This window comes from Phascolarctos cinereus, unplaced genomic scaffold (genome assembly GCF_003287225.1).
Source record: "Phascolarctos cinereus isolate Bilbo 61053 unplaced genomic scaffold, phaCin_HiC Scaffold_726;HRSCAF=1367, whole genome shotgun sequence".
In the NCBI taxonomy this organism is placed as follows: domain Eukaryota; kingdom Metazoa; phylum Chordata; class Mammalia; order Diprotodontia; family Phascolarctidae; genus Phascolarctos; species Phascolarctos cinereus.
This window is the reverse complement of record NW_027556098.1, coordinates 316,702,007-316,728,253: the sequence shown is the minus strand read 5'-3', so window position 1 is coordinate 316,728,253 and position 26,247 is coordinate 316,702,007. Positions and strand designations below refer to the sequence as shown.

The window sequence follows — 26,247 nt, the reverse complement described above, 5'->3', positions numbered from 1 at the left end:
CTTATCAATCAATAAACATGCCATTTATTAAGCTCTGGTTATGTGCCAGGCACTATACTCAGCGCTGGGGATACAAAACAAAAAATGAAAAAATCTCTACTCAGCCCTACATCTATGATTCTATGGGTCTACTCAGAAGGAGCTTACATTTCATCAGGAGAGACAACATGTACATATGTAAGTATTATAAAACATAGATATCTGTAAATATAATAGTATTAGGAAGCTATAATACTATGATATATATGCATATATGAATGTATATATTTGTATATATGTATATATGCAAAAATATATAAAATTAATACAACAGACTTAAGTACAAGATGTGGCCAGAGGTCATCAGCAGCTGAGATCAAGAAAGGCTTCCTGGAGAAGGTCATCCTTCAACTAAATCATGAAGGAATGAGAAATTCTCTGAGGCCAAGGTGAGGAAGGAATGCCCACTGGGTACTAAAAGAGGAGATGGAGTATATGAGGAAAAGAGAGAAGGCCAGCTTGGCCAGACCATAGAGTATGGGAAAGAGAGTAGAGGAATAGTGTCAGGTGGGGCTGAAAGGGTATTGGTTGGGGCCAGGTTGTGAAAGGTTTTAAATGCCAAAGAAGGCAGAGCCAAAACAGCAGAGTAACAAAATGAAGCACAAAGAGCTCAGATCTAGAAAATGCACTAGACCAAATCCCAATTAGTATTGTTGTCAGCAACAACAATAAAAATCCTAATTAGCAAATACAAAAAAAAATCATAGTGACTCATTTTTTCTAGCCCAGGGAGATAGAGTTTATAGACAATGGGGTGGGGGTCTAGCCAGGAATATGCCACATAGAACCCTCTAGATTAGGAAGAGGCTACTAAAGCAAAAAGAGGTCTCTAATCCAACCTAGAGGAGCCTGAACATGTGTAGGGTGTGGGAGCAGATGCCAACTGGCAACTCTGTTGTTCCCCTCCCAGTTCCAGGTCATAGATTCAAGGTGGACCAAGGAGGGGTCCTATACCTGGGGATGGTGTTCCAGGGTAAAAAATGGTCATGGGCCATAGGCTGTTTACTGAGCAAGGAGCAAGTTCAGAAGCAAGCAACAGCTATGTGGCTCAGACCACAGGAGTGCAGCGGGTTCTCATTTACAGTTTCCAACCCAGTATAAAGCCTGCAATGGAATAACGAGGTCAGGAATCCTGGTATAAATGGAAGCCTACCATTCTGTTTTTCTGAACCAGAAGAGCTTTCCATCCGGCTGATAATGCCTGTGTCCAGCAACAGTCTACTGGAACTCCAAATGGAGCAATCCCATAGGTGTATCACTCAGACTCCAGACAGGTCAGGAACTTGCAGATCTCAGGCCAGGAGGGCTATGATTAGATTCTTCCCTAGATCAGACTCCTTTCAATTCCCTAGTTTGAGTGGTCTCTAGGATCCTGCAATACCACAACACTCAATACCCCAAGAAAGAAGCAGCAGGACCAGACGTTCCCTCCAAGATTATACCAGACTGTTACATGGTATGTGAAATCAGGAAGCAGGCTGGAAGAGTGAGCAAACAAAATAGGATCTCATCATTAGAAGTTCTTAACAGTGACTGGGACTCTCAAGATACAGACCCAGAGGAAGAGAATGTCTCCAAAACATTTACAAGCAAAGACTCAAAGGAAAACACAAATTGGGCACAAATTCAATGAGAATTCCTAGAAGAGATGAAGTTAAGTAGCTAAAGACTTATTTATTAATAAAAATGAAATCACTAGAGGAAAAAAAGAAGAGAAATGAGAGCTACAAAAGAAAGAATTTGAAAGGGAATTAACATCTTGGCACAAGAAATACAAAACTTTGCCCAAGCAAAAAAATACCTGACATGGACCAAATAAAAGCCAGTGACTCTATGAGACATGAAGAAATAGTGAAACAAAGTCAAAAGACCAAAAGAAAATCAGAAGAAAATGTGTGGCATCTCACAGCAAAAACAGATTGAGGAGAGATAACCTAAGAATCATTGGATCAACTAAGATATGACACTCCCCCCCTCAAAAAAATAGACCTAGACACAGTACTTCAAGCATTTAAAAAACCTACCCAGATCTCTTAGAACTAGAGGGCAAAGTAGAAATAAAAAGAATCATTGAGGGGCAGCTAGGTGGCACAGTGGATAGAGCACCAGCCCTGCAGTCAGGAGGACCTGAGTTCAAATGTGGCCTCAGACACTTACTAGCTGTCTGACAGTGGGCAAGTCACTTAACCCCATTGCCTAGCCAAAAAAAAAAAAGAATCATTGGTCACCTACTGAAAGAAACTTGAAAATAAAAACTCCTTGGATCATTATGGATAAAATACAGATTTTCTAAGTCAAAGAAGAAAACAGTACAAGCAGCCAGAAAGCAAAACTTCAAATAGGAGCTACAATCAAGCTCACACAAGATTTGGCAGCCACTGCTATAAAGAAGTAGAGAACTTGGAATACAATATTCCAGAAGGCACAGAATATGGACTTACAACCAAGAATGACTTATCTAGCAAAACTGAGTATAATCCTGCAGGAGGAAAAAAAATAGATCTTTAATGAAATAGAGAACTTCCAAACATGCTGACTAGAGCTGCACAGAAACTCTGAAGTGCAAACAGGAACTGTTTAATAAAAAGGTGGATGTTTGTGAACAAACCTAAGAGACTAAACCAGTATAAACTACATAATTCTAGTATGGGGAGATGATGCGTGTGTCTCCTCTGAACCCTACCATCATCAGGGATCATAGAAAGAATCTAAATTAGACAGGCCTGTTATATCTTAGTGATCTTAAAAGAAGAATGGGAAAGGAAAGGAAGAGGAATATGATAGGGAGAGAAAGGGATGAAAAGGTTGAGGAAAATTATCTCACATAGTTAATTATGCAAGTGGAAAGCCATTTTCCAATAGATGAGTGGTCCAAGGATATGAACAAAGAGTTCTCAAAAGAGGAATGGCAAACTATTACCAACCACATGAAAGAATGCTCTAAATCACTATTTCAAAAAAAAACCCTGAGGTTTCACCTCACGCACTGAAAATTGGAAAAGATGAAAAAAAAGATGGGAACAGTCAATGTTGGAGAAGGTATGGGAAGATGGGCACAATGTTGCATTCTTAGTGGAACTGTGAAGTGGTTTGCAGTTTTGGAAAACAGTTTATAATTATGCAAATAAAATGACTAAAATGTCCATACCCTTTGACCCAGAGATTTGATTACTGGAGTTATTTCCCAAGAAGGCCTTGATAAGAATAAAATCTCCATGTATGCCAAAATATAACCACAGTTTTTGTGATAACAAAGAATTAGAAACAAAGTGGATGCCCGTCAATTGGGTAATGGCTAAATAAATTGTCATACATGAATATAGTGGAATATTATGGAACTTTAAGAAATGATGAATGTGATGAATACAAAGAAGCATAGAGAGATCTACATGAACGGACACAGAGTGAAGTGAGCAGGACTAATAAAATAAAATACTCAGTGACTACAATAATATAAATGGAAAGAATGCACACACACAGTCAATCAAAAGTAAATGTAGCAAAATTATAAAGGAAGAAGCATGTCTCAAAAAAAGAGACATTAGAAGACACTTTCAACCCACCCTTTTGAAGAGGTGGGAGGTCCACAAGTGTTGCACCTTGCAAATATTTTCAGACTTTTTCAATGTATTGATCAGTATGCTGATTTTTTTCATCTTTTTTTAGTCTTAAAAATACTATTTGTTTTATGGGCTCCCTAGAAGGGGAATAGGAAGGACATTGAGGTACATCACTATGGTGATGTAAAAAGCATAAGAGATCAATAAGAAATTATTTTTTAAAAGATCTGATGTAGAGTGAAGCAAGCAGAACCATGACTCATGATGAAACATGCCATCCACCTGATTAAGAGATGAAGGACTCAGAGTGCAAGATGAGATTTTTAAAAATATGGCTAATGTGGAAATTTGTTTTGCTTGACTATACATTTGTAACAGAAATTTTGTTTTTTCTAGCTCAATAGGGAGTTTGGGGAGGAAGGCGGGAGAAAGAGGAAATTTTTTGCTGATTAAAATTTTTTAAAATACCAACCAAAAGAGCTTATAGGCATGAAAACCAATGGGTAGATTATTGTAATATTCCAGATGAGAGGTGATGAGGGCCTGAACTAAGGTGGGAACTGTGAGAATGGAAAGGTAATAGAGAGATATTGTAAAACATGAAGTGGTAAGATCTGGCAACTGATAGGTTATGTGAGATGAGGGCAAGTGAAAAGTTGAAGATTAAAGTCAGGGATATGAACCTGAGAAACTGGAAGAGTGGCGGTACCCTTGACAGAAATACGAAAGTTTGATAGAAAGGTGGATTCGGAGGGAAAGAGGAATTCTGTTTGGGGGATGTCAGAATATGCTCCCCTTTCCTCTTCTCCATTACAGATTTCCACAAAGCAGTATACAGTTATCCTTTCCACATCATGACCTTCCCCATCACAGTTTTGAAATATTGTGGGTCGGCATAAGAAACTAAATTGGAAATTTTGAGGGAGTCTTGCAGAAGCTGCAGGTGACACGTGAAAGCCTGCAGACAACACAGGAAAAGTGTAGAAACTCAGAAATGCGTAACATATATATATATATATATATATATATATATATATATATATATACACACACACACATATATATATACACATATATATATGTATGTATGTATGTATGTATGTATGTATATAGTATTATGTAATATCAACATATTTATCTTTGAATACCATAATAATTCAGACTTCTTCTCTGGTACAAAGGAAGGGCCAAAAAATTTTACATGGATTTTCCAGATCGTGGGAGCACCATGCCACTAGCCTTCGCTATGTGGAAAGGATTACTGTATATTTATTTCTTTTTTCTTTTCCCAATGCTGCTTCACCACCACCATCTTCTTTTATATATCCTTTTCTTCCCAACCATAGTGATGGTTAGAACAAGGATTTCAAATATGTCTCCTCACCTTAGGATTTACAATAATAGTTTATCTTGCTTGTTGGCTATACTTTACACATTCTCTAATGTCATATAAAACCATCATTTGTATTGCTGGTTCCTTTCTTGGATTCCGTGTCCTGTGAAAAATCTACATTATAGCTACACTCTATGGCATGAATTCTTAAATTTTTTTGTGTGGCATGGTGAAACCTATGGACCTCTTCTCAGAATAGTAGTTTTAAATGCACAAAATAAAATACATAAGATTACAAAGGAAATCAATTATATTAAAAGACAGTTATGAAAAAAAACTTAAACAGGTGCACAGACCCCAGGTTAAGGACTCCTGCATTATGGCATCTAGTTTGGTGCATGAGCAATCCCTTTGGTTTTTTTTTCAGTCTAAGGCCTTTTGGATTCAACTTAAAAGACTCCAAGCAAATACATTTCTACTGGTCTTTGTTTCATCCCTGATAAAGAACCAATCAATCCTGTATTTAAAACCATGGTTCAAAAATAAAAATCCTATAATTAAACATAATCTTTACTACCTTTTTGTTTCTTTTCTTTTTTGTTGTTTTTTTTAAAATACTTCTTTAAAATACTTCTATTTCCCTTTGAAGCACCTACTATTGCTTCACTCTCCCCTTTTTGTTGTTGTTCAGTTGTTTCATTCATGTCTGATTCTTCATGACACCATTTGGGATTTTCTTGGCAAAGATACTGAAGTAGTTTGCCATTTCCTTCTCCTGCTTATTTTACAGATGAGGAAACTGATGCAAATAGGGTAAAGTGACTTGCCTAGGGTCACACAGCTAGTAAGTGTCTGAGGACAGATTTGAACTCAGGAAGATCAGTCTTCTTGACTTTAGGCCTGGCATTGTATCCACTGTGCCACCTTGTTACCCCTCTCCTCTCCCTTAATTTCAGGGAAAACAACATATCATCATGATAGCAATTCACATTTTCCATTCATTTCTCCCTCCTCCCCACCCTCTTGTTGCTCTAATAATGATATGAGCTTGGGCAAGTCCCTTAATCACAATGAGTCTAATTTTCCTCATCTATAAAATGGGGAGAATAGTATTTGCAGCATATATGCCTCACAAAGCTAAATGTGAAGATGAAATAAGAGAATATATGTGAAGGATTTTGCACATGGCAAAGTGATATCAATGTTAGCTACTCACACGTTTTAAATATATAATAATAAATGAGCTATTAAGTGGTACCTTTGGCCTTTAATCAAAATCAGCTTTCTTATTGTGATTATGCACATAGGGCCCTATTCAGCTCTGGATGTAATGCCCTCCTTCATTAAGGATGCCCTCAGATGCCTAAGTGAAACTTGCAGTCGAAGCTGGAATAATCTTCCCTCTCAGAAAGGTTCTGTTGGTTCTGGGGCGAGCAAAATGATGAATGATACTTGACTACTCAGCTAGCCAGGGTACACTTTGTTATCTTTGTTTGTTTGGGGCTTTTGTTTTTGTCTTTTATTTGTTTGTTTTTGGCTAGGCAATGGGGTTAAGTGACTTGCCCACGGTCACACAGCTAGTAAACGTCAAGTGTCTGAGGGCAGGTTTGAACTCAGGTCCTTCTGACTCCAGGACCGTTGCTCTGTCCACTGCGCCACCTGGCTGTTCCATCTTTGTTTGATAGTAGCAGGTAACAAGCTGATCCTTGCTGATTTATTAGCTCCTCTATCTCAATTAATTTATATTGCAATCAACGAGACTCCAGCACTAAGGATTTTGAAGTCACAGGCGAGAAACTGAAGATGTCAGGGACAGAGGGTATCACTGCTCGTGATTGAAAGCAAAATTTCAGAAGACAGACGTGGAAAATAAGTAGCTTGTGGAGTGAAGTATGAATTGTATTATATGACCCTTAAGATCCCTTCAGCTCTAAGACTGTGTGATTCTATAGCTGTCCTTTTTGGCAGTGAGGCGGTACAGTGGATAGAGTGCTGGGCCTGGAGTCAAGAGGACCTGAGTTCAATTCAGCCTCAAACACTTACTAGCTTTGTGACCCTAGGTAGGTCACTTTACCCTGCTTGCCCCAGTTTCCTCATCTGTCAAATGAGCTGGAGAAGGAAATGGCAAACCACTTTACTATCTTTGCCAAGAAAACCCCAAATGAGGTCACAAAGAGTTGGACACGACTGAAACAACTGAACAACGACAACAAAGAACTGAAACTTAGAAGGACTCACATCCCAAGTGACTTTTTTGTATATTGCATATTATTGTATTATTATATATTTGTATATATTATATATTACATATATTTGTATATTGTATATTATTAAAGCTGTGAATGGCCCATAGAAGTGGAAAATAACCCTTTAAGGTAAGCCTTTTAGGGTATATGAATAATTTCCTCATTCATACTTGCTAGAATTATATGGGAGCTATTCATTGGATACTAATAGCTAACGTTTAAATAATGTTCTAAGGTTTGCAAACCATTTCATATAAAATATCTTATTTGATCTTCACAATTACCCTGTGAGGTAGGTGCTATTGTTATCCCTATTTTACAGATGAAGTAACAGATTCAGAGAGACAAAAGTGACTTCCCAACATCACACAGCAAGCCAGTGTCTGAGACAGGATTCAAATTTAGGTGCTTTCTGACTACCGTGCTATTATAGTCATCTTGGATGACTAAAGGATCAGCCACATCCCTGCTGGCCTTTAAAGAGTAAGCTAGCCAGCCCCAAATTTCAAAAAGGGGGGCTCCCCTCTGGAAGAGGGGCAAGGGAAAAGGTGAAGAATGATTCTCTCTTAAGAGCAGGGTTCTTTCCTCCATAGCTAGCTCTCCTCTGGACTGCCAAAGAGGATCCCCTCCTTCAATTTTGCCCTCCTTGTGATCTTGTCACCTCTTTGTTTGGGCTTTATCGATGTAGCTGGTCCCATTTCCAGATGAGCCGTGTTGTGATACCACTGAGTGGACTACAGCCATCAGTAACGGTTCAGTGCAAAGCATTGGTGGGAGAGATGCAAACTGGAGACAAAGCATTTCTCTGTCATTATAGAGCTCACGTTTTAGATAATCCAACAGTTATCTGTCATACATATTAATAGGTGAGCACATAAGAAAGGTGGAAACAAAGTACCAGGCAAGGAGGAACATTCTTAGCCAGAGGTAGTGTGGTGAATGGGATGCTGGTCTTATCAGAAAAACCTGGATTCCAGACCCAATTCTGCTGCTTCCTCACTATACGACCCTGGGCAAGTGTCTTAACCTCAGCCTCAGCCTTCTATTCTCTAAAATGGAAAGGTTGGCTTCTGTAGCTCATCTCTAAATCTTTGAACCTGTGACCTTTGGGTTTGATCAGGAAGGTCTAGAGTGGTGCTTAGCACCAGAAGAGGGTCTTGCACATAGAAGTTATTTAATGAATGTCCAGTTGAGTTGAAGTCAATTGAATTGAGGCAGTATTGACATTGAGCACTGAAGGACAGTGAGGAATTCAATAGGCAAAGAAAGGGAAGGAAGGCAACACTCAGAGACAAGATGGCCTAAGGTATGTCCCATGGGGTCAGAGAGCTGTCCAGTTTGGGGCCAGCATTAGAGTTGTTGTTGTTTATCCTTCATGCTTGAAGAGGACCAGAATGACATCGTGGTGTCAGAGTCAATGTATGGTGTGACTGGGTGTGGCTGATCAGATCAATACAAGCTCAGAAGGCTCTGGATGGTGGAGGGGAGGAGTATAAAAGAGTTGTCAAGGGAGAAAATTATTTGCTTACTCACTGCTGATGACTGAAACTTGGAGACTTGGGATAGGGGCCCCCTTGTCCTGGCTGTTTAGGATTGTAATAGATTTAATGATTGTCATCAAAACATCTATAGCCCTAAACAGAAGCAATGTTACTGATCTGCTGTCAGCAGTACATGTATATGTCACTTCCTGGGCCTCAGTTTACTACTCTGTCAAATGGAATTTGAGTTTCTAAAGCCCCTCCTGACTCTGACGTCCTATGTTCTTTGTTCTAAGAGTCCTTCTATGGCCAGACATTCTGTGGCTTTTGTGGTTGGCTCAGTACAGTGCTGGGCATATAGATGCTTGTGGACTGAACTATGTATGCAAGACTTCCTCCAACTGAAGTAATATTTACTGTGCACTCCAAGCACAGTGCAGTGAGAAAAGCCATGCACCTGTGTGCACGTGTGTGACTTGACTCAAGTCATTTAACCTCTGGAACCCCAGCCTCAGTTTGCTCATTTTTAAATGGAGATAAATGCTACCTGTAGTACCCATAGCATGAGGTTGTTGTGAGGAAAGCGCTCTGTAAATTGTAAAACATTATATAAAAGTCATAGCTATAAACATATATACATATATATATACACACACATATATAACTTTGAGGTTTGCAAAGCACTTTATATATGTTATTTCATTTGATCCTCACAACCCCATGAAGTCAGTGCTATTATTATCCCCATTTTTACAGATGAGAAAACTGGGGCTAAGAGCCATTAAGGGACTTGCCAAAAGTCACACATCTAGTAAGGATTCCCAGCATTTAGCACAGTTCCTGGCACACAGTAAGCACTTAACAAACGCTTGTTGGTTGAGTGCATGAATGCAGCAGGCTGCAGCGGATGCTGTTTAGAAGGGTACCATGAACTATGTATTGTATAGTTGCACTTGTATATCTGTGTCAAATGTTGGCATTCTCTAGTGCGTCTTTGGGAGGGATGTAACCAGAATGTAACCAGAAATAAATATTTTAGGAAAGAAGGAAGAAAGAAAGGAAAGAAGGAAGGAAGGAAGGAAGGAAGGAAGGAAGGAAGGAAGGAAGGAAGGAAGGAAGGAAGGAAGGACATTGAGAAGCTAGAACACTTTCAGAGGAGGGTTACCAAGATGAGGAAGGGACTTAAAAATCATGCTGGAGTAGGATTGGTGGAAGGAACTGGGAATATTAGCCTGGAAGAGGGAAAGACTTATGGGAGGCATTATCACTCTCTTCAAGCATGTGAAGATCTACCATGAGGAAGAGCAATTAGGCTTCTATGTGGCCCTAGTGGGAAGAACCAGAGACCAAAGTGACAACTGTTAGGAAGGTGCATTTTGGCCCAATATGAGGAAGAACACCCTAACAATTAAACCTGCTGAACAATAGCATAGACTGCCACATGAAGTAGTTATGATCTGTCATAGGAAGTATCAAAGCAGAGAATGAATGGCCACCCACCAAGGATATTGTAGAAAGGATTCATGCATGAAACAGAGGTTGACTAAAATGTCTTCTAAGGCCCATCCTCCTCCAATAGTCAATGATTCTAAGTACTCTTTGCTTTGCTTTGCTCTCCAGATGTCTAGCCACAAATATATTTCATGTCTTTGTGTGTTTTTTGATTTTCAGAAATGAATTCAGAGCGTGGACGGATATTAAGCCTGTGAAACCTATCCGAGCCAAGTCCCAGTACAAGCCCCCAGAGGACAAGATGGTTCACGAAACCAGCTATAGTGCCCAGTTCAAGGGTGAGCCAAACAAGCCCACACCAGCAGAGAATAAAGTCATTGATCGCAGAAGAATCCGCAGCCTCTATAGTGAACCTTTCAAGGAATCATCTAAGGTGAGTTGAAGCCAACATGGAGAAACACACTGACATTTTCCTACAGCTCAGGGCACAAGAACCCTCTCCCACCCTAAAGGATAGGGAAGGGCTCAAAAGGTGTTGCCAAAGATGCAGCTATAACATAAATAATAGTAGTAGCTCGCACTAATTTAGCACTTTAAGATTTGCAGAGTGCTTTCTAAACAACTCGTGAGGTAAAAAGTACAAGTGTTGTTACCCCCAGACACAGTGGTTAAGAGAAAGTGAAGGGACTTGCCTTTGATTACACAGCTAGGAAATATCTGTGGCAACATTTGAACCCAGGTCTCCTGAATCCAAATCTAGTACTCACAAAGTACTAGAGTACACAGAGTAATCTCTTCCTAGCTCTTTCATATACTCTGTGTGGCTGAAGACCCCAGGCAGCTGGCAGGAGACCCCACATAGATTCTCTCTGTCCTCAAGGGAACACAGATTTAGACACACAAAGAATGGTGCCCAGCTCATCAGACTCCCAAGAGCTCTGCTCTTGCATGCTCCTCTGCACCAAGTTCTCACCTGCCACTCTTGCTCCTTGCTCCTGTCAATACAGTCCCAGTATAGGATCCAGTATAGTATAGGTCCAACATAAGACTCTCTGGCCTAGGGGGAGAGAGGGTGACACCTTCATTAGGGCTGTTGGCCACAGTTATCATTTCCTTTTCCACAATTCTACTGTCCTGGTTCCCTGATTGTAATAACACTGGACACAGATTTTTCCTCCCAAACTCTATTGATTTCATTTCATTATACAGAAATTTTCATTGTAATGGGATTTCTAGTCCTGACCTTTCTATTTCTTCATAGGTTTGCATTTGCATTGCATTCCATATCTCACTGTTGATAGTATAATGCTCTAGGTATCATTGTTCTTTTCATATCATAAAATGACACATCTTGGTAGGGACAGTAACTAACTGAGCTCAGCCAGAGAAGACAACCAGAGTGAAGAGGAGAAGGCTGGAGACCATGACATACAAGAATCCTTTTAAAACAATCCACATTGCAAAGTGGTGGAGTAGTTGTTTTCCATAAACCTGAAGTCCTCAGAAAAAGGAATTATGTGACAAGTACCATGTTTGTTAACTAGTGCTGAATCTACAAGGTAAGAAAATATATTACACAAGGTAAAAAAAAAACCCTCATGAAATAACACTGGACAACCATAATACTTAAGGTCACATAATGCCCTCTCGTATGTATCCAGCTTGTGCTTTCTTGTAGGCATGTGCTTTGGGGGTTATTTGAGAAGGTCCCTGCCCAGGCATCCCACATCAGTGACTTGGCCTGAACTATCCTCACAACATTCTACGAGAGAAGGCAGGCACAAATACTACTCACTTAGTCAAAGGGATGTGGGAATGACTGGGAGGTGAGGAGGAGTGTCATGGTAAAGATGTGGTCAGTGGACAGCCAGCAAGAGGGGAAAAGAACAGTGACTGTAGAAAGGGAGATGGACATGCAGTGGGAGCCACTCTTGGGTCTCCCAAAGTTCATTCTAGGCAAAGCCTTGGGCATACATCCCAATACTAGGAGGCTGAGGACATCCAGCTATGAAGAAATAGAAAGGGTAGAGGCCAAAGAGTGAGGGAAGAGAGCAGAAACAAGCAGCTAGAATACAAGAGAAAGGCTGAAAGACCAAAAGAGGAGGAAGCCTGAGCACAGGCCTAACTCACAGGCAGATAAACCAGCAGAGTAGCTCAAAAAGACAAAGAAAATGAGGCAGAATTCAATGGGGAAAATGTTACACTGCAAAGGAAAATTAATCAAAAATCCTCAAGGAGAAAGAGAATTCTTTGAACTCCCCAGAGGTCATGAAATAACAAGAAACACTAGAATGGTTCAAAATATACATAAAACTTTTAAAAGAGGCATTAGGAATTAAATTAGATTAAAAATCCAAGCTCTCAAAGTAGAACATTTTTTTAAAAACAAGGCACAGAAGTTAGAAGACCTGGTGGAGAGTCTCCCCAGAATTAGAGACTCTGAAAGAATGACACATTTGCGACGGAAAAATACAAAATGCAGGAGACAGTTTTGCAAAAGAAAAGCAGTTTTAAGAGAACACATGAATTCTATTCAAGCCAAAGGGACTGACAATAGGCACAAAGAAACATAAGGATCATAGTTCTCCCAGAAAAAAAATATGACAAATCACAAAACCTATCATATGGCAAGAAAAAATAGAAAACTGAGCAGAACTATTGAATGAAGATGACAGAGTACCACTGACACAAATGTTGATACCGGAGGAAAACACTCCATGCACAAAAACTCCAAGGCATGTAATGGCTAAATGACCAACAGATTTTACAGGCAGCCAGAAAAAAGACCTTTAGCTATAAAGGCGAACACCAATTCAAATAACCAGAATTGCTCTGTAGTTGTGAGAAATAAAAGGAGAGAATGAAATAGTATTTCTAAAAAGCAAAGAAGGTCAGGGTCAACATAGTCCACAGCAATGTGTCCCACAAAGCTGAGCCCAACTATCCAGTAGGAAAAAATGGTGGGCTTTCAGCAAAAGACATTGGAGGTATTCGTGAAGGGAAAAATAAAAATAATAGTAATAATAGTAATAGCATAGAGGTGAGCAGAATAAGCAACTTATAAACATACTCAGTGAGAAACATAACAAAGGTAAATACTATTATTAAAAAAAGTGATTTCATTTGAAATGAAATCAGTTTTCTCATGTTTAGTGGCTATTGTTTAAAGAAAAAGAAAAGAACTCATGGGGTAATATATAAAGGACAGATATTATCAAGGGACAAAATGCCTTAAGAGACACTTCAAGAGGCACAGAAGGAAAGGAGAGCTAAATTAACACTCTATGGACTAAACCCTCAGGTCCTTCATAAGTGAATCAATATCTTTTGAGGGTAAGATAACAAGCTGGGAAGTTGCTGAGCTAAGAGACAGACAGGGCAGAAAATGTACCCATACCCAGTCCCTGCGTGAACAGAAAAGTGAAAGTGAATTGCTTTAGTCTCTCAATAAAGGGGGTGTGGAAGAATAAGATAAAAGCAATTGAGGGAAGGGACTGGGATGGGGGTAGAAGGAATGTCAACCCCTGACAAGAAAAGGAAAGAATGCAGCTAAGGAACATTCCTAGGGTGCAGGTTGTATGTCTTTGGTAAAAGATATGGGTCATAAATTGGGTTTTGTCTTGGGGGAAATTGCTTATTAGGATATCATCTCGTGTTGGAAAGAGTTGTATCTTCCAGCACTACGTTCAAAGCAAGAAAAGCAGACATCTGAGTCCCCAGGGTCAGGCAGCACCCAGGGTGATAGCAAGAACTTAGAACTGGTGTCAAGATAACTTCTTTTTAGAAGAAGTGAGTAAAATGAGGAAGACAGAGTATAGGACCAAGCCTTGTGACTCTGGCTACAGTGCAATATCCACACAGTACAGCTTCCTTTTGATATTGCTTTCTTCATGAGTTAATATTCATTAATACAATGAGGTAGATTGGGGTGGGGGAAAGGAGGACTGGGTAAGACCTTTAAATGCAGTAACATAGAGAAATAAAAGTAGGAGTTCATATTTGGTCCTCCAAAAGATATGCCCTCATGAAGGACACAGAATAAGGATGAAGCAAGTAATAGTTGAAAGCCTCTTTCCACATGGAATCAGGAGGAACAGCAAAGAGGCCAATGAATATTGGATCAGAGAATACATGGAGGAGAGTAGGGGATAAGAAGACTGGAAAGGCAAGAAAGGGCTAGATTATGAAGGGCTTTAAATGCCAGGCAGAATTGTATGTTTGATCCTTGAGGTGACAGGGAGCCACTGAAGTTTATTGAATGATGGAGGAGAGGGGGAGGAAAAGAAGTGACACAGACCTGTGCTGAGCAGAAGTTGAATGGGAGTGAGGAGAGACGAGGTAGGGAATTCCATCAGGGTGGGAGGCTATTGCAATAGTCCTGATGTGAGGTGATGATGGCCTGCACCAGAGTGGTGGCAGCGGCATAGGAGAGAACAAAGCATAGATTAGATCTGTCTTATAAGTAAAACTATAAACATAATTAATCATGTTAATTACAAGAACAATAAAAATCATATAATTGTATCAATAGATGCAGAAAAATATTTTGCCAAGATATAACACCTGTTTCTGTTGAAAATACTAGAAAACATAGGAATAAATGGACTTTTCCTTAATATGGTAAGTAGTATCTAACTAAAACCTAGAATCAGCATTATATGTGATGGAAATAGACAGACAAAATCCTTTCCAGGGTTTAAGCAAGGATGGTCATTGTCATGACTACAATCAGATATAGTACTAGAAATGCTGTCTGTAGTAATATACTCAAAGAGGAAACAAAGTTTCACTTTTGTAGATGATATGATTCACTTAGAGAATCCTAGAGTCAACTAATAATTAATCAAATTAATTAATAACTTCAGCAGAGTTGCCGAATAAAAAACAAATCCACATAAATTATCAGTATTTGTCTACATTACCAACAAAACCTACCAGGAAGAGATAGAGAAATTCCTTTTTGAAAACTACAGAATGTATTTATAGCATTATATATACAATACTCTGTAGTATATCCTATCAGGACACACACAGGAACTATATGAATGAAACTACAAAACACTCTTTCCAGAAATAAAGATAGACCTCAATAATTAGAGAAATGTTAGTTGTTCGTGGGTAAACTGTGCCAATATGATTTTTTAAATGACAGTATTACCTAAATTAACTTCCTTAGTGTTTTGCCAACAAGACTGCCAAAGATTACTTTGTAAAGCTAGGAAAAATAATGAAATTCATATGGAAGAACCGAAAGTCAGAAATATGGACTGGAAATAATGGGAGAAAAAGTGGGAAAGAAGGAGGCCTAGCAATAGCAGATCTCAAGCTATACTACAAAGTAGTAATCATCACAACAGTTGGGTGCTGTTCGAAAAATAGAAAGGTCAATCAGAGAAACAGATTAGTTATACAACTTATGGAAGCAAACAAACACAATAGTTTGATAAACATAGCAGTTCGACCCAAAGACCCCAGCTACTGGGAAAACAATTTATTATTTAATGCAAACTTCTGGGGAAACTGGAAGCAGCCTTGCAGAAACTGGGTAGAAACCACCTTCTCATGCCATATACCAAAATAAGCTCCAAATGGATATATAGCTTAGATGTAAAGTGTTTAATTATAAACAAATTAAATGAGTAAAGAAGAAATTAGCTTCCAGATCTATAGATAGAGGAAGAGCTCATAACTAGACAAGGGATAATGAGGATCACAGAAGATAAAATGGACAATCTTTATTACAGAAAATTTAAAAGTTTTTACAGAAATTAAGCAAATACAGCTAAGATTAGAAGCCAAACAGTTAACTAAAGGGAAAAAATCCTTTGCATCAAGTTTCTGTGATAAAGGTGTAATTTCTAACATATATGATGAACTGATTCAGATTTATAAAAATAATAGCCATTCCCCCAATCAATAAATGGCCAAAGAATGTGAATAAGCAGTTCTCAAGGGAAGACATTCGAGCTATCAATAGCTATATGAAAATATACTCCAAATCACAAACGACTAAAGAAAGGCAAATCAAAGCAGCTGAGCTTCCACCTTATACCTATCAAACCGGCAAAGGTGACAAAGGACAATGAAATGTAGAGGGGCCATGGAAAAGCAGGCACTCTAAGGCACTGGTGCTGGATCTGTGAATTGGCCCTGCCACTCTGGAAAACTATTTGGAACTATGCCACAAAGATTATTAAATTGTAACTTCAACATAGTTACTATGCCTATATCCAAAAGAGATCAAAGAGAAGAGAAAAGGACTCCATTATGGAATAACTCTCATTGGTGGGAAATTTTTCTTCATTGGAGGCAAAATCTACCTCCCTGTTACTTTCTGTCTTTGGTTAGTTCTGCCGCCAAGGGCCACACTGAATAAATTGTATCCCTTTTCATCAGGAGAGCATTTCAGAGGCTTGAGACATTTGAAGACAGTGATCGTGTTCCTCGCTGTCTTCTTCCATTCACTTTAAAGATCTTTTCCTTCATCTGAGGTGTAGCACTTAAAGCTCGGTCAGGCATCCTGGGCCATCACCAGTCATCTTGGCTTTTGTCTTGCCACTGGACTTCAGTGACTCAGGAAGAAAAAGTGAGGCTGATGACTTTGTACAACTCTGCCTCACTTAAATTCACGTGCAAATCAAGTTCATGGGTAGACTGGGCCCATATAATTTTTTAAAATGACAGTATTATCTAAATTAACTTCCTTAGTGTCATACCAATAAAACTACCAAAGATTACTTTGTAGAGCTAGAAAAAAATAATGAAATTCATATAGAGGAGCCAAAGATCAAAAATATGGACAGGAGAGAATGGGGAGAAAAATGGGAAAGAAGGAGGCCTAGCAACAGCTGACCTCAAATAATGTCATTGGTCTTCTTTGAAACAAAGCACAAACAACACCCCTATATTATTTATTTGTATTTATATATACATATATGTACATATACACACATACCAATTACAATTATGTAAAATGATTACATATTTGCTCTCATTTCCATAACACTTTACACTTACAAAGCATTTTTCTCATAACCATCATATGAAATAGAGAGTACAAATCGTGTTGCCTGACTGGGGACTTCATCATGTCTTCTGATCATACAATAAAGCCACCTGCGAGAAGATTTAGAGTTTAATGTTGTATAGGCTCTTCATTGACAGTTGTATTCTTGCTCTTTTTTTTTTTTAAAGTATATGCCAAAATAAGAACTCACATTCCAGGTGAATCTAAGATTCACAAAATCTTTTCCTTGGAATGTCCCTGTGAGGTAGGCATCTGCAATTATGTACATTTTATGTACAAGGAAACTGAGGCTGAGGGAAGCTTTAAGTAACTTGTCCATGGTCACATAACTATTGCAGGATTTTAATCAGCTCTTCTGATTTCAGGTTTAATATTTTGCCTCTAAAAGCTTTTGCTTACTGTCCACAGCTGTTTGTCAGATCCTCACAACTAAAATGTCGAATCCTGGTATTGTATATTATACTGAAGGGCCTACTCTAGAGATGGGGGAACCTCAGAGAGGCTAATCTCGATAGTGAGCAGAGCACTTGACTCAGTCAGGAGACCAAGGTCATGCCTTGGCTCTGCCACTACTTGGCCAAATGACTATAGGCATACAGTCCCTTGAAGTTCCTCCTAGAGCTCACCAGATACAGAAACTAACAGACTTCCATGGAGTCTGCTTTGGAGTTTGGAGGGGGGTGGAGGGAGCAGAAGGCCATGGATAGTACCAGGGGGCCAGAGGCCAATATGTACAGTTAACTTTAAAAACCAATGTCCCAAGGTGGGAGAGAGAGGGAGAGAGAGAGAGAGAGAGAGAGAGAGAGAGAGAGAGAGAGAGAGAGAGAGAGGAGAGGAGAGAGAGGGAGAGAGAGAGAGAGAGAGAGAGAGAGAAGAGAGAGAGAGAGAGGAGAGAGGAGAGGGAGAGAGAGAGAGAGAGAGAGAGAGAGAGAGAGAGAGAGAGAGAGAGAGACAGAAGAGAGAGAGAGAGAAGAGAGAGAGAGAGAGAGAGAGAGAGAGAGAGTGGTATCACTTACCTCCCAGGGCAGTTGGGAGGAAAGTGCTTTATTGATATTAATGCCCTCTAGAAATTAGCATTATGGCAGTGGTGGTGGTGATGTCACTAATAGTGATGATGGTGATGATGATGATGATGATTGTGTGTGACATAGCCCCATCCTAAAACAGGAAACAATGTCAGAGTGGGGCTTCAGCTGAATCAGGTCAAGATGTGGTCCAAAGTCACAAGTCAGCAAAGAAGACAAATGCAGAATATAGTATATCAAAGGCAGGGTTCACTAAGCTAGGCATCCTTGGGCCATATGTTTCACTTAGTTCTGCTGCTTTCCTGGGCTGAAAGATGTGGCCCCAGCCACTCTGATGGATGGTGGCGATGGACACTCTCAGCCTCAGTTCCCTCATCTATAAAATGGGCACAAAATCTGCACTATTTATCTCACACTGTTGTTCACGAACAAAGTACATTATCAGTTATAAAGTGCCATGTAAATGTGAACTAGTGTTACTGTTCCTCCCGATTCTTCTTGAAAAATTATTCCAGACACTTGCTATAATTAATTGGGGGAAGGGAGAGGCAAGAGGTAGAAGGGAAATTACAAGTCTGATGTCTTTCCTCTCAATCCATTTTCCTGCCTTTCTCTTCCGTGTTTCTGTGTTTCCATGTCTCTGTGTGTGTGATTTGTCCATTAACCCATTCAGGTGGAGAAGCCCAGTGCTCCAACCACCAAACCAAAAAAGACCCCGACAAGCCATAAACCGCTGAAGAAGGCCAAAGAGAAGCAGCTGACATCTGGCCGGAGCACCAAGAAAAAGGGCCCAACAGCGCGCGGAGCCAGCGGGGCTGGGCCACAAGACAAGGAGCAAAGTACAGAGATGAACAATAAACTGGCTGAGGCAAAAGAGTAAATTTCCTTGCACCTTCCTTCCTTTCCCCTCTTCTCTCCTTTGGGTTTTCTTTTGTTGTTGTTGTTATTTGTTTTCTTTTCTTTTTTTTTAAATAAAGGCCACAAAATTAATTAGAGCTTCTAATCTGCTTTGGTTATAAACCCGTTAGAAGCTTTTGGGGGAGGGAGAGGCTGGAGAGGGGTTTTTGGTTTCTTTTCCCATGGCTGGCTAGAAAGCCTCATTGCTAAGATCACAGATTCCATCATGCTTCCAGCACTCCAACCCACTCAGGACCATTAAGAGAGGGAGGCATGGAGCTACAATTACCCATGCATACCTATCCATGTTAGTACCCATCACTCTCCATCCCTACTGGGAACGAGATTAGAAGAGAAGGCTGAGAAAGATATTTGAGATAGGACTCAAGAGGCATGGTGCCATTGATAGATCACTGGCCTGGGTCTGAGTTCTGGTTCCACCATGAGGTTGGGCATTTCATTTATTCTTTCAGAGCCTCATCTGTTAAATAAGGGAGCTAGAGTAGATGATTTCTATGATCCCTTAAGGGTATGAATTTCAATGATTCCTTAAGATGTACTGATTTCACAGGGGTCTTCTTGACTTTCATGGAAATCTCCTGGTGCTGCTTTAAAGTATCCACAGAAATGCCTTCTCATGCTCATTTTTAGGGTCTTTCATGGAAGACATGTTCATTTCTCAAATTCAGATGATTATCATGTGTTGCAAAAAAAAAATGTCTGTAATTGTTTGTGGAAATATAATGAATGATCTTGGCCTTAATGTAGATAAAACAAAATTAGTCACAACTGTCAGGATTCATTGTGTTTTTATAGAAGGCTTCATTAGGAAGATAGAGCTATGTCTGTTTCCAGTAACTACCCTTGAAATTCTGTGTCAATTCACAAATGTGCTAAATGATCACGTGGAGCCAATGTAGGAATGACTTAGGAACATCCTAGAAGACAGGATCAGTTCACCAGGGAACAGAGATGGAAGCAGATGTTTGCCCTAGTGACTGAGTGTTATTTTGGCTCAGTGCCTCAGACTTTGTAGACAAGACCAATTCAAAGTCATGACACTGAAAGAAGAATCCAAGAGTCGTTGCTATAGAGCCTTTAGAAAGGGATCATCACATCTCTTAGAAAAAGGTAGGATTTAAAGTAGGGATAGTAGTAAAATTTGTGGTGGTTTTTTTTTTAAGTTTTCCTCTTTCCAAGCTCTTCTCTTTTCCTCAGAGAAGAACAGAGGTTGCTGAAGCACCACTTTGTAGGAAAGTTTCTAGGACTTGGTTGGAGACTGAGAGTTGTATGATAAAAGTGGTTAGCGAGGGTTTGGGACCTAAGTAAGGACCCAGTGAAGAGCTTGGTGTATTGTGTAACTTATCTGTATGGCTTGTGCCCCAGGTCTAAGGGTCACATTTTGTGTGTCACCATGGGAATCATTCCCAAGCTTAGCTTTAGAATATGAACTAGTTAGGATGTCAATGTGAACATACCTTCAGTACTTAGGAGGGCACCATGGAAATCACCCAGGGAAACAAGTCCTTGGGACCACTTGAGGACATAACTCATTCTGACATGCATGCTTTCATGGACCCCATCTCACTGATCTCATTCATAGTGATCTTCAATGTCCCCAAACCAAGGGAAATACCTTAACACTGCTTGACAGCAAGCATCAGCTGCTGATTCTTTTGTGTTTTTTCCTTTCATGCAAATAAGGGAAACTTGATATATCTTAGTGGAAGTAGAATAAAGGCCTCACAATTCCTCATTTCAAATATACCCTTGGGTCCTTCCTGTTCCCTGGAAGTGGACCATCACCAAGCTCTATGGGATTCTTAACCTTAAGGCCAGAGCCTCCATTTATACTTGTCTGTTTATGGGTCCTGATGAGTCTGACTGTCCAACTCCTCACAAATTAAGCACTTAAAATGCATAATGACACTTACTAGTGCCCCGTCAGACCCATCAGACCCACCTTTTATCTCAGGATATAGGACTGTGAGGAAGATAAAGAGCTATCGAAAATAGATGATATTAGTCAAAATCAGACCCTAAACTCTGCTCGTTCCTACTTAGGAAAGTTTGTTTCAAGATGCATTATAGATGAAGTCCAAATCTCAGCTATTAGCTGGCTAAACTTAACATTAATCAGAAGTTATTGTTAAGAGAGAACCAGATAATTTTGACGTTGCTCAAATTTCCATTGCTCTTTCCAAAACTCAGCATTCATCAGACAGGTTGACCCTAGCGATGGTTTGCGTTTTAGGTACAACACAATCATATAAATTCCCTTCAGATCATCTTGAATTCCTTTAAAAACTTTGAGCATTTCAAGCTAATATTTCAAAGTATGGGTAACGTAGAAGATTTTTTTTAACTGTGGGCCCCATTCTTGCCACTGTATGGTAGTTTTACGTACCTGACAGCAAAACTGTTTTGAGAACTTTTCCAAACAAATGATTTGGGGGCCAGGTGATTAACATCTATCGCCTGCATGCTGTCTGTCATGTAGTAACAAGAGCTCTAGTCTTGAAGGGAGGAGACCTGAGTTCATACACCAACTGTTAATATTTACTAGCCATGTGGCCCCAAGCAAATCACCTTCCCTCTTGGGATCTGTTTCATCATCTGCAAAATAGGGGTAGTAATCCACCTCACTGGAGCACTGTTACGAAAGTGCTTTGCAAGCCTTAAATAATAAATGTTTCCATAACGCCTTGTGGTATATAAACTGTAAGGTTTACAGACGATTTAAAAACCATCATCCCATCTTACCAATGAAGAAATTAAGGTTTAGCGAGGTTAAGCGATTTATCTGGGGTCACGTGGTACTATATGTCAACGTGAATTAATAACATTATTATTACACACTCGCACAAAATGATATTTGTGAAAGTCACTATACACAGTGGCATGGTTTAAAATGTCTTGTAGCTATGTTCTCATATATAAAGATGTACTCTTCAGTTTGGCCTGAAGCTACAGATGGCTTCCGCAGCTCTGCACAAAGGATAGAATTTGACCTCTTGTCATTGAATTTAGTGAAGGATATTGCAAATAGTCTAGTCTGCATTCAGGTCCTGGGCCTTCCAGGACAGAACCCCAAGTGATTCGATCTAGGAAGTCCAGGTGATGATAGCTCAGAAGCATTTGGTGTGTGCTGTGACTGGCCAGGGAGAAGGGAGCCAGAAGACCAGTTACATGGGGTAGGCATCCGTTCTTAAAAAGCCACATAACTAAGGAGTGTCATCAAGAAAGCTCATTCATTCACTCATTTATTCAACATTTAGCAAGCATTTATTAAGTACCTACTGCATGCCATTTAGAGTTTCCTTTGAATCTTGGGCTTTTTTGGAAAATCCTTTTTCCCATTTCCAAATATGACTCACCAGGGATTTGGCCACCAGATGATGAATTTTCTTGGCCACAGTAACTCATGAAAGAGTCTGCTAAAGCATGGGGGGGGTTGCAGTCTGTCTTACCGAGGGGAATGCTCACGCCAATGAAATCACGTATCTTTCAAGTGTTAAAGGATGACTCCGACAGAGCAGATTCCACTCCAGCTTAATTCCCGTGCCAATTTGTAATCGCTGTAGGTTTCATGTAAAATGTACTCTCTCCTCCTTATGAAAATGGAGGTGCTTTGACCACCTGCTTCGTACCATTTTGTCCTTGTATCTGGCTACCTCCCTTTGCAACGTCATGCTCAAGTTGTTCTTTTGTTTGTCCTGAGAGTTTGCTGAATAAAAATCCATGCTCTTGCTTACCTGCGGCTTTCTGTTTGCTACATTCTTCTCATCAGACCCATGGACTTTTGCCTTGTTGCGCCAGATCGGAAGCATCTAATTACTATTTTGTGGCCTGGGTTTTGTCACCTCTCATGGATTATCTATGTATTGTGCTGAGCCTTCTGGCCTTGCTGTTAGTAGGAGAATGACACAAAGTACCCATGTATAGCCAATTGATTGTGACGTGCTTGTGGTCTTTGCTTGCTCAAAAAAAACCAAAAAAAACATACATACATACACCGGGTTTTTTTTTCCCCCAATGATAAATAAATGCTAAAGACAAATACCATTTTCTTGATCTTGTTTCGTTGATGAGATGCAGTGGGTAAGTGAAGGAGCTTCCAACCTTCTGTATTTGAGCCCTGTCCCACAGCATGAGCTGTGCTATGCCGTTGCCAGGGTTCACCATAATGCAGTTTGCCTCTTGTAGATTGACACCCAAATCCTAAACATATGCTGTACGAATTAACTCTATGTTGGGAAAAATGAAGATGGACCCTGAGACCCACTGACCAGATCAGGTAGTATGATTTTTTTTTAATTTCAAATACTGATGAAGGAATGACTGCTTTCATCTTCACCATCCTGCATGCCAAGGTGTGTAAACTTTAAGATTTATCAAAAGTTTTCTCTACAACAGGTCTGTGAGGTAGGTAGCACATGGAGAATTATGCCAGTTTTACAGATAAAAAAAGCTGAAACTCAGAAAGAACAAATCACTTACCCAGGATCATAAATTAAGCCTAGAATTTCTGTATCCAATGGTTCTCTTTTCATTATACCACATTGCCTCCTGTATGACTGAGTCCTTACATACTTCCTTTAGGGTATCCAAAATGTCAAGTATTGATTAAGAGTCAACTTAGTGGAGTGAAATGGATGCTGGACTTGATGACAGAAGACTTGGACTTAGGCCTCAATTCAGTCACTTACTAGCCATGTGACCATGCACAAGTCAGCAAGTCAATAAACGTTTATTAAGCACCTTCTATGTGCCAGGCACTGTGCTAACCATTAGGGCTACCAAGAAAGGCAAAAAACCCCAACATTCTCAAGAAGCTCACTCCCAGTGGGAGAGACAACTTGCAAACGACTGTATACAAACAAGATAAATACAGGCTACAATGGAAATACTCTTAGAAGGAAGGCACTAGCATTAAGGGGGATTAGGAAAAGAACATGCTACTTTTCTCTCCAAGCTTCAGTTTACTTATCTGTAAAACAGGAAAAATAATATTCAAACAACCTACCTGATGGAGTTCTTATGAGGAAAATTACTTGTCAACTATAATAATGTATGTATGTACATATACATGTGTGTGTGTGTGTGTGTACTTCCTAGAGAAATGGTAGTTATTTTTATGACCAGGTTTTATTCTACGAGATGGCAAAAATCACTGGGAAAAGTCACATATCAAATTAATTCAATTAGACCACAATTTTCAATTCTGATATATACATGTGCATCTGTATATATGTATATACAGATATCCATATATAGGTATGTGTGTGTGCACATATATCCACATGTATGTATTGTACATATATGTCATGTCAGTATATGCATACACACGTCTGTATATGTATACATGTGTGTATGCATATATACATGTGCGTGTGTCTATACATATCCTACATATACATACATGGAAAGCATACATATACATAATCTATTCCAGTTGTCAGTGACCAGTAAGGGAGAGACTGAAGCAGGGTATAAAACAGTAGAAAACAAGATTAGGAATCCGAACACTTGTGTCTTAGTTCTGACCACTGACTTACTGTATGGCCTTGGACCGAGTTCCTTCCCATCTCCTACCAAACCTCAGTTTCCTCTATTATAAAATGAGGTATTTGGGCGATATAATATCTGAGGTTTCTCTCAGCTTTAACAGTCCGTGAACCTGTACCAGATATCTTCTTTTAAGTGTGTATTGGTGGAGGGGAAGGAGGGAGGGTAGAGAAGAGGTTAGAGAAAACCAGATGGAAAAGGAATAACTAAGAAAGATTTTTGAAAAGAGAGACCAAAAAAATGCAGAAACAGGGAGCTTGAAGCGGAAGAAGACACAAAATCAGCTGACAAAAGAAAGGTGGGAAGTTCTATTAACAAATATATCCCATGATGTACAGGAGAGCAATTCTATATAATTTAGCATACCTCTGGTTGTGAAAATGCCTCTTTGATGTCTGCCAAATTACTAGGAATCTGGTATAACTTGTTAATTCTCCCTTTTAAAATGTAAAAGAAAGTAGTTGTGGCCAAAACTTGCCTGAAGCATTTGAATTCTTACCAAAATTCAGGGAATAGAGGTAATCTTGAAATTTTCTCTTCATCATTTTCAATTGGAGGTAAACTAACTTTCTGCTCGTGAAATTCAGGAGAGTTACATGTCATTTGATAATGGAAAAGGTTATCCCAGCCTTAAAGGCCATTGACCTTGAGGACCACAGCTACTGAGGTACTTTAAAGACATTTTGTGTGTTCAAAATTATAGCAAAAAACATATTTAATGGAACTTTACAGATGGACCATATGAAATTATCAAGGGCCAGGGATTCCCCATTCCTACTTTTAGTGTGGGAGACTTTAAGATGCCATCCAGGACAATAGGCAGTGTAAAATGGCTTAGCTCATGACTAAGCCCAACAGGGCTTTCTTTGGATATGTTCATCTTATTGAACTAAATTATGAGTTAAAAGGAAGTTTTTAAACGGTAGATCATACGTTGAGATTTCCCCATTCGGTGACAAAAGTATCATCACATTTCTATAATCCTTTAAATATTACAAAGCTCTTTACAACATACACACACACACACACACACACACACACACACACACACACACACATGTGTTAATCTCCATTTTACAGATGAAGGAATTGAGGTTCTAAGAGGCTCAGTTCAGTAAAGCCTTGCCCAAAGTCACAGGTAGTGTCAGAGCTGGGATTTGAACCCAGGGCTCCTGAGTACAAAATCTCAAGAGTTGGAAGGGTCCCTCAGTATCTCTCCTACAAAATAATGACTTTTCTGCATTTGATGTTTACCAAGTGCTATACAATTACCTTTTTTTTTTATCCTCACAACAATCCTGGGGAGGTGGGTGCTATTATTATCATTACCATTTTACAGATGAGGAAACGGAAGCAGAGTTTCAGTAATTTTCCCAGGGTCACACAGCCAGCAAGTGTCTTAAGGCTGGATTTGAACTCATGTCTTCTTGATTCCATGCCTGGCACTCCACTGTGCCCCTAGCTGACTCTAACTTTGAACCCAAGTTGGCTTAATCTGGGTATCATACAATGGAACTATTGTCTCCTTTTATCCTGGACACTACGACTCTCTAACATGCGCAGACTAAAACCTTTTTGGCTAACATGTCCCTGTTGATGGATATCGAGCTTGCAGTCAA

The 26,247-nt window shown here is 39.6% G+C and overlaps 1 protein-coding gene across 1 annotated transcript in view; it reads left to right on the top strand.

Annotated features, from left to right (window-relative positions):
* MAP6 (microtubule associated protein 6) overlaps positions 1-23,125 on the top strand; it is a 79,145-nt gene extending 56,020 nt beyond the window's left edge. The window contains 2 exon segments of the mRNA XM_020989539.2: positions 10,331-10,544; positions 18,837-23,125. Coding sequence (XP_020845198.1) covers positions 10,331-10,544; positions 18,837-19,043 — 421 coding nt within the window. The 3' untranslated portion in view covers positions 19,044-23,125.
* The last annotated feature ends 3,122 nt before the right edge of the window (positions 23,126-26,247 follow it).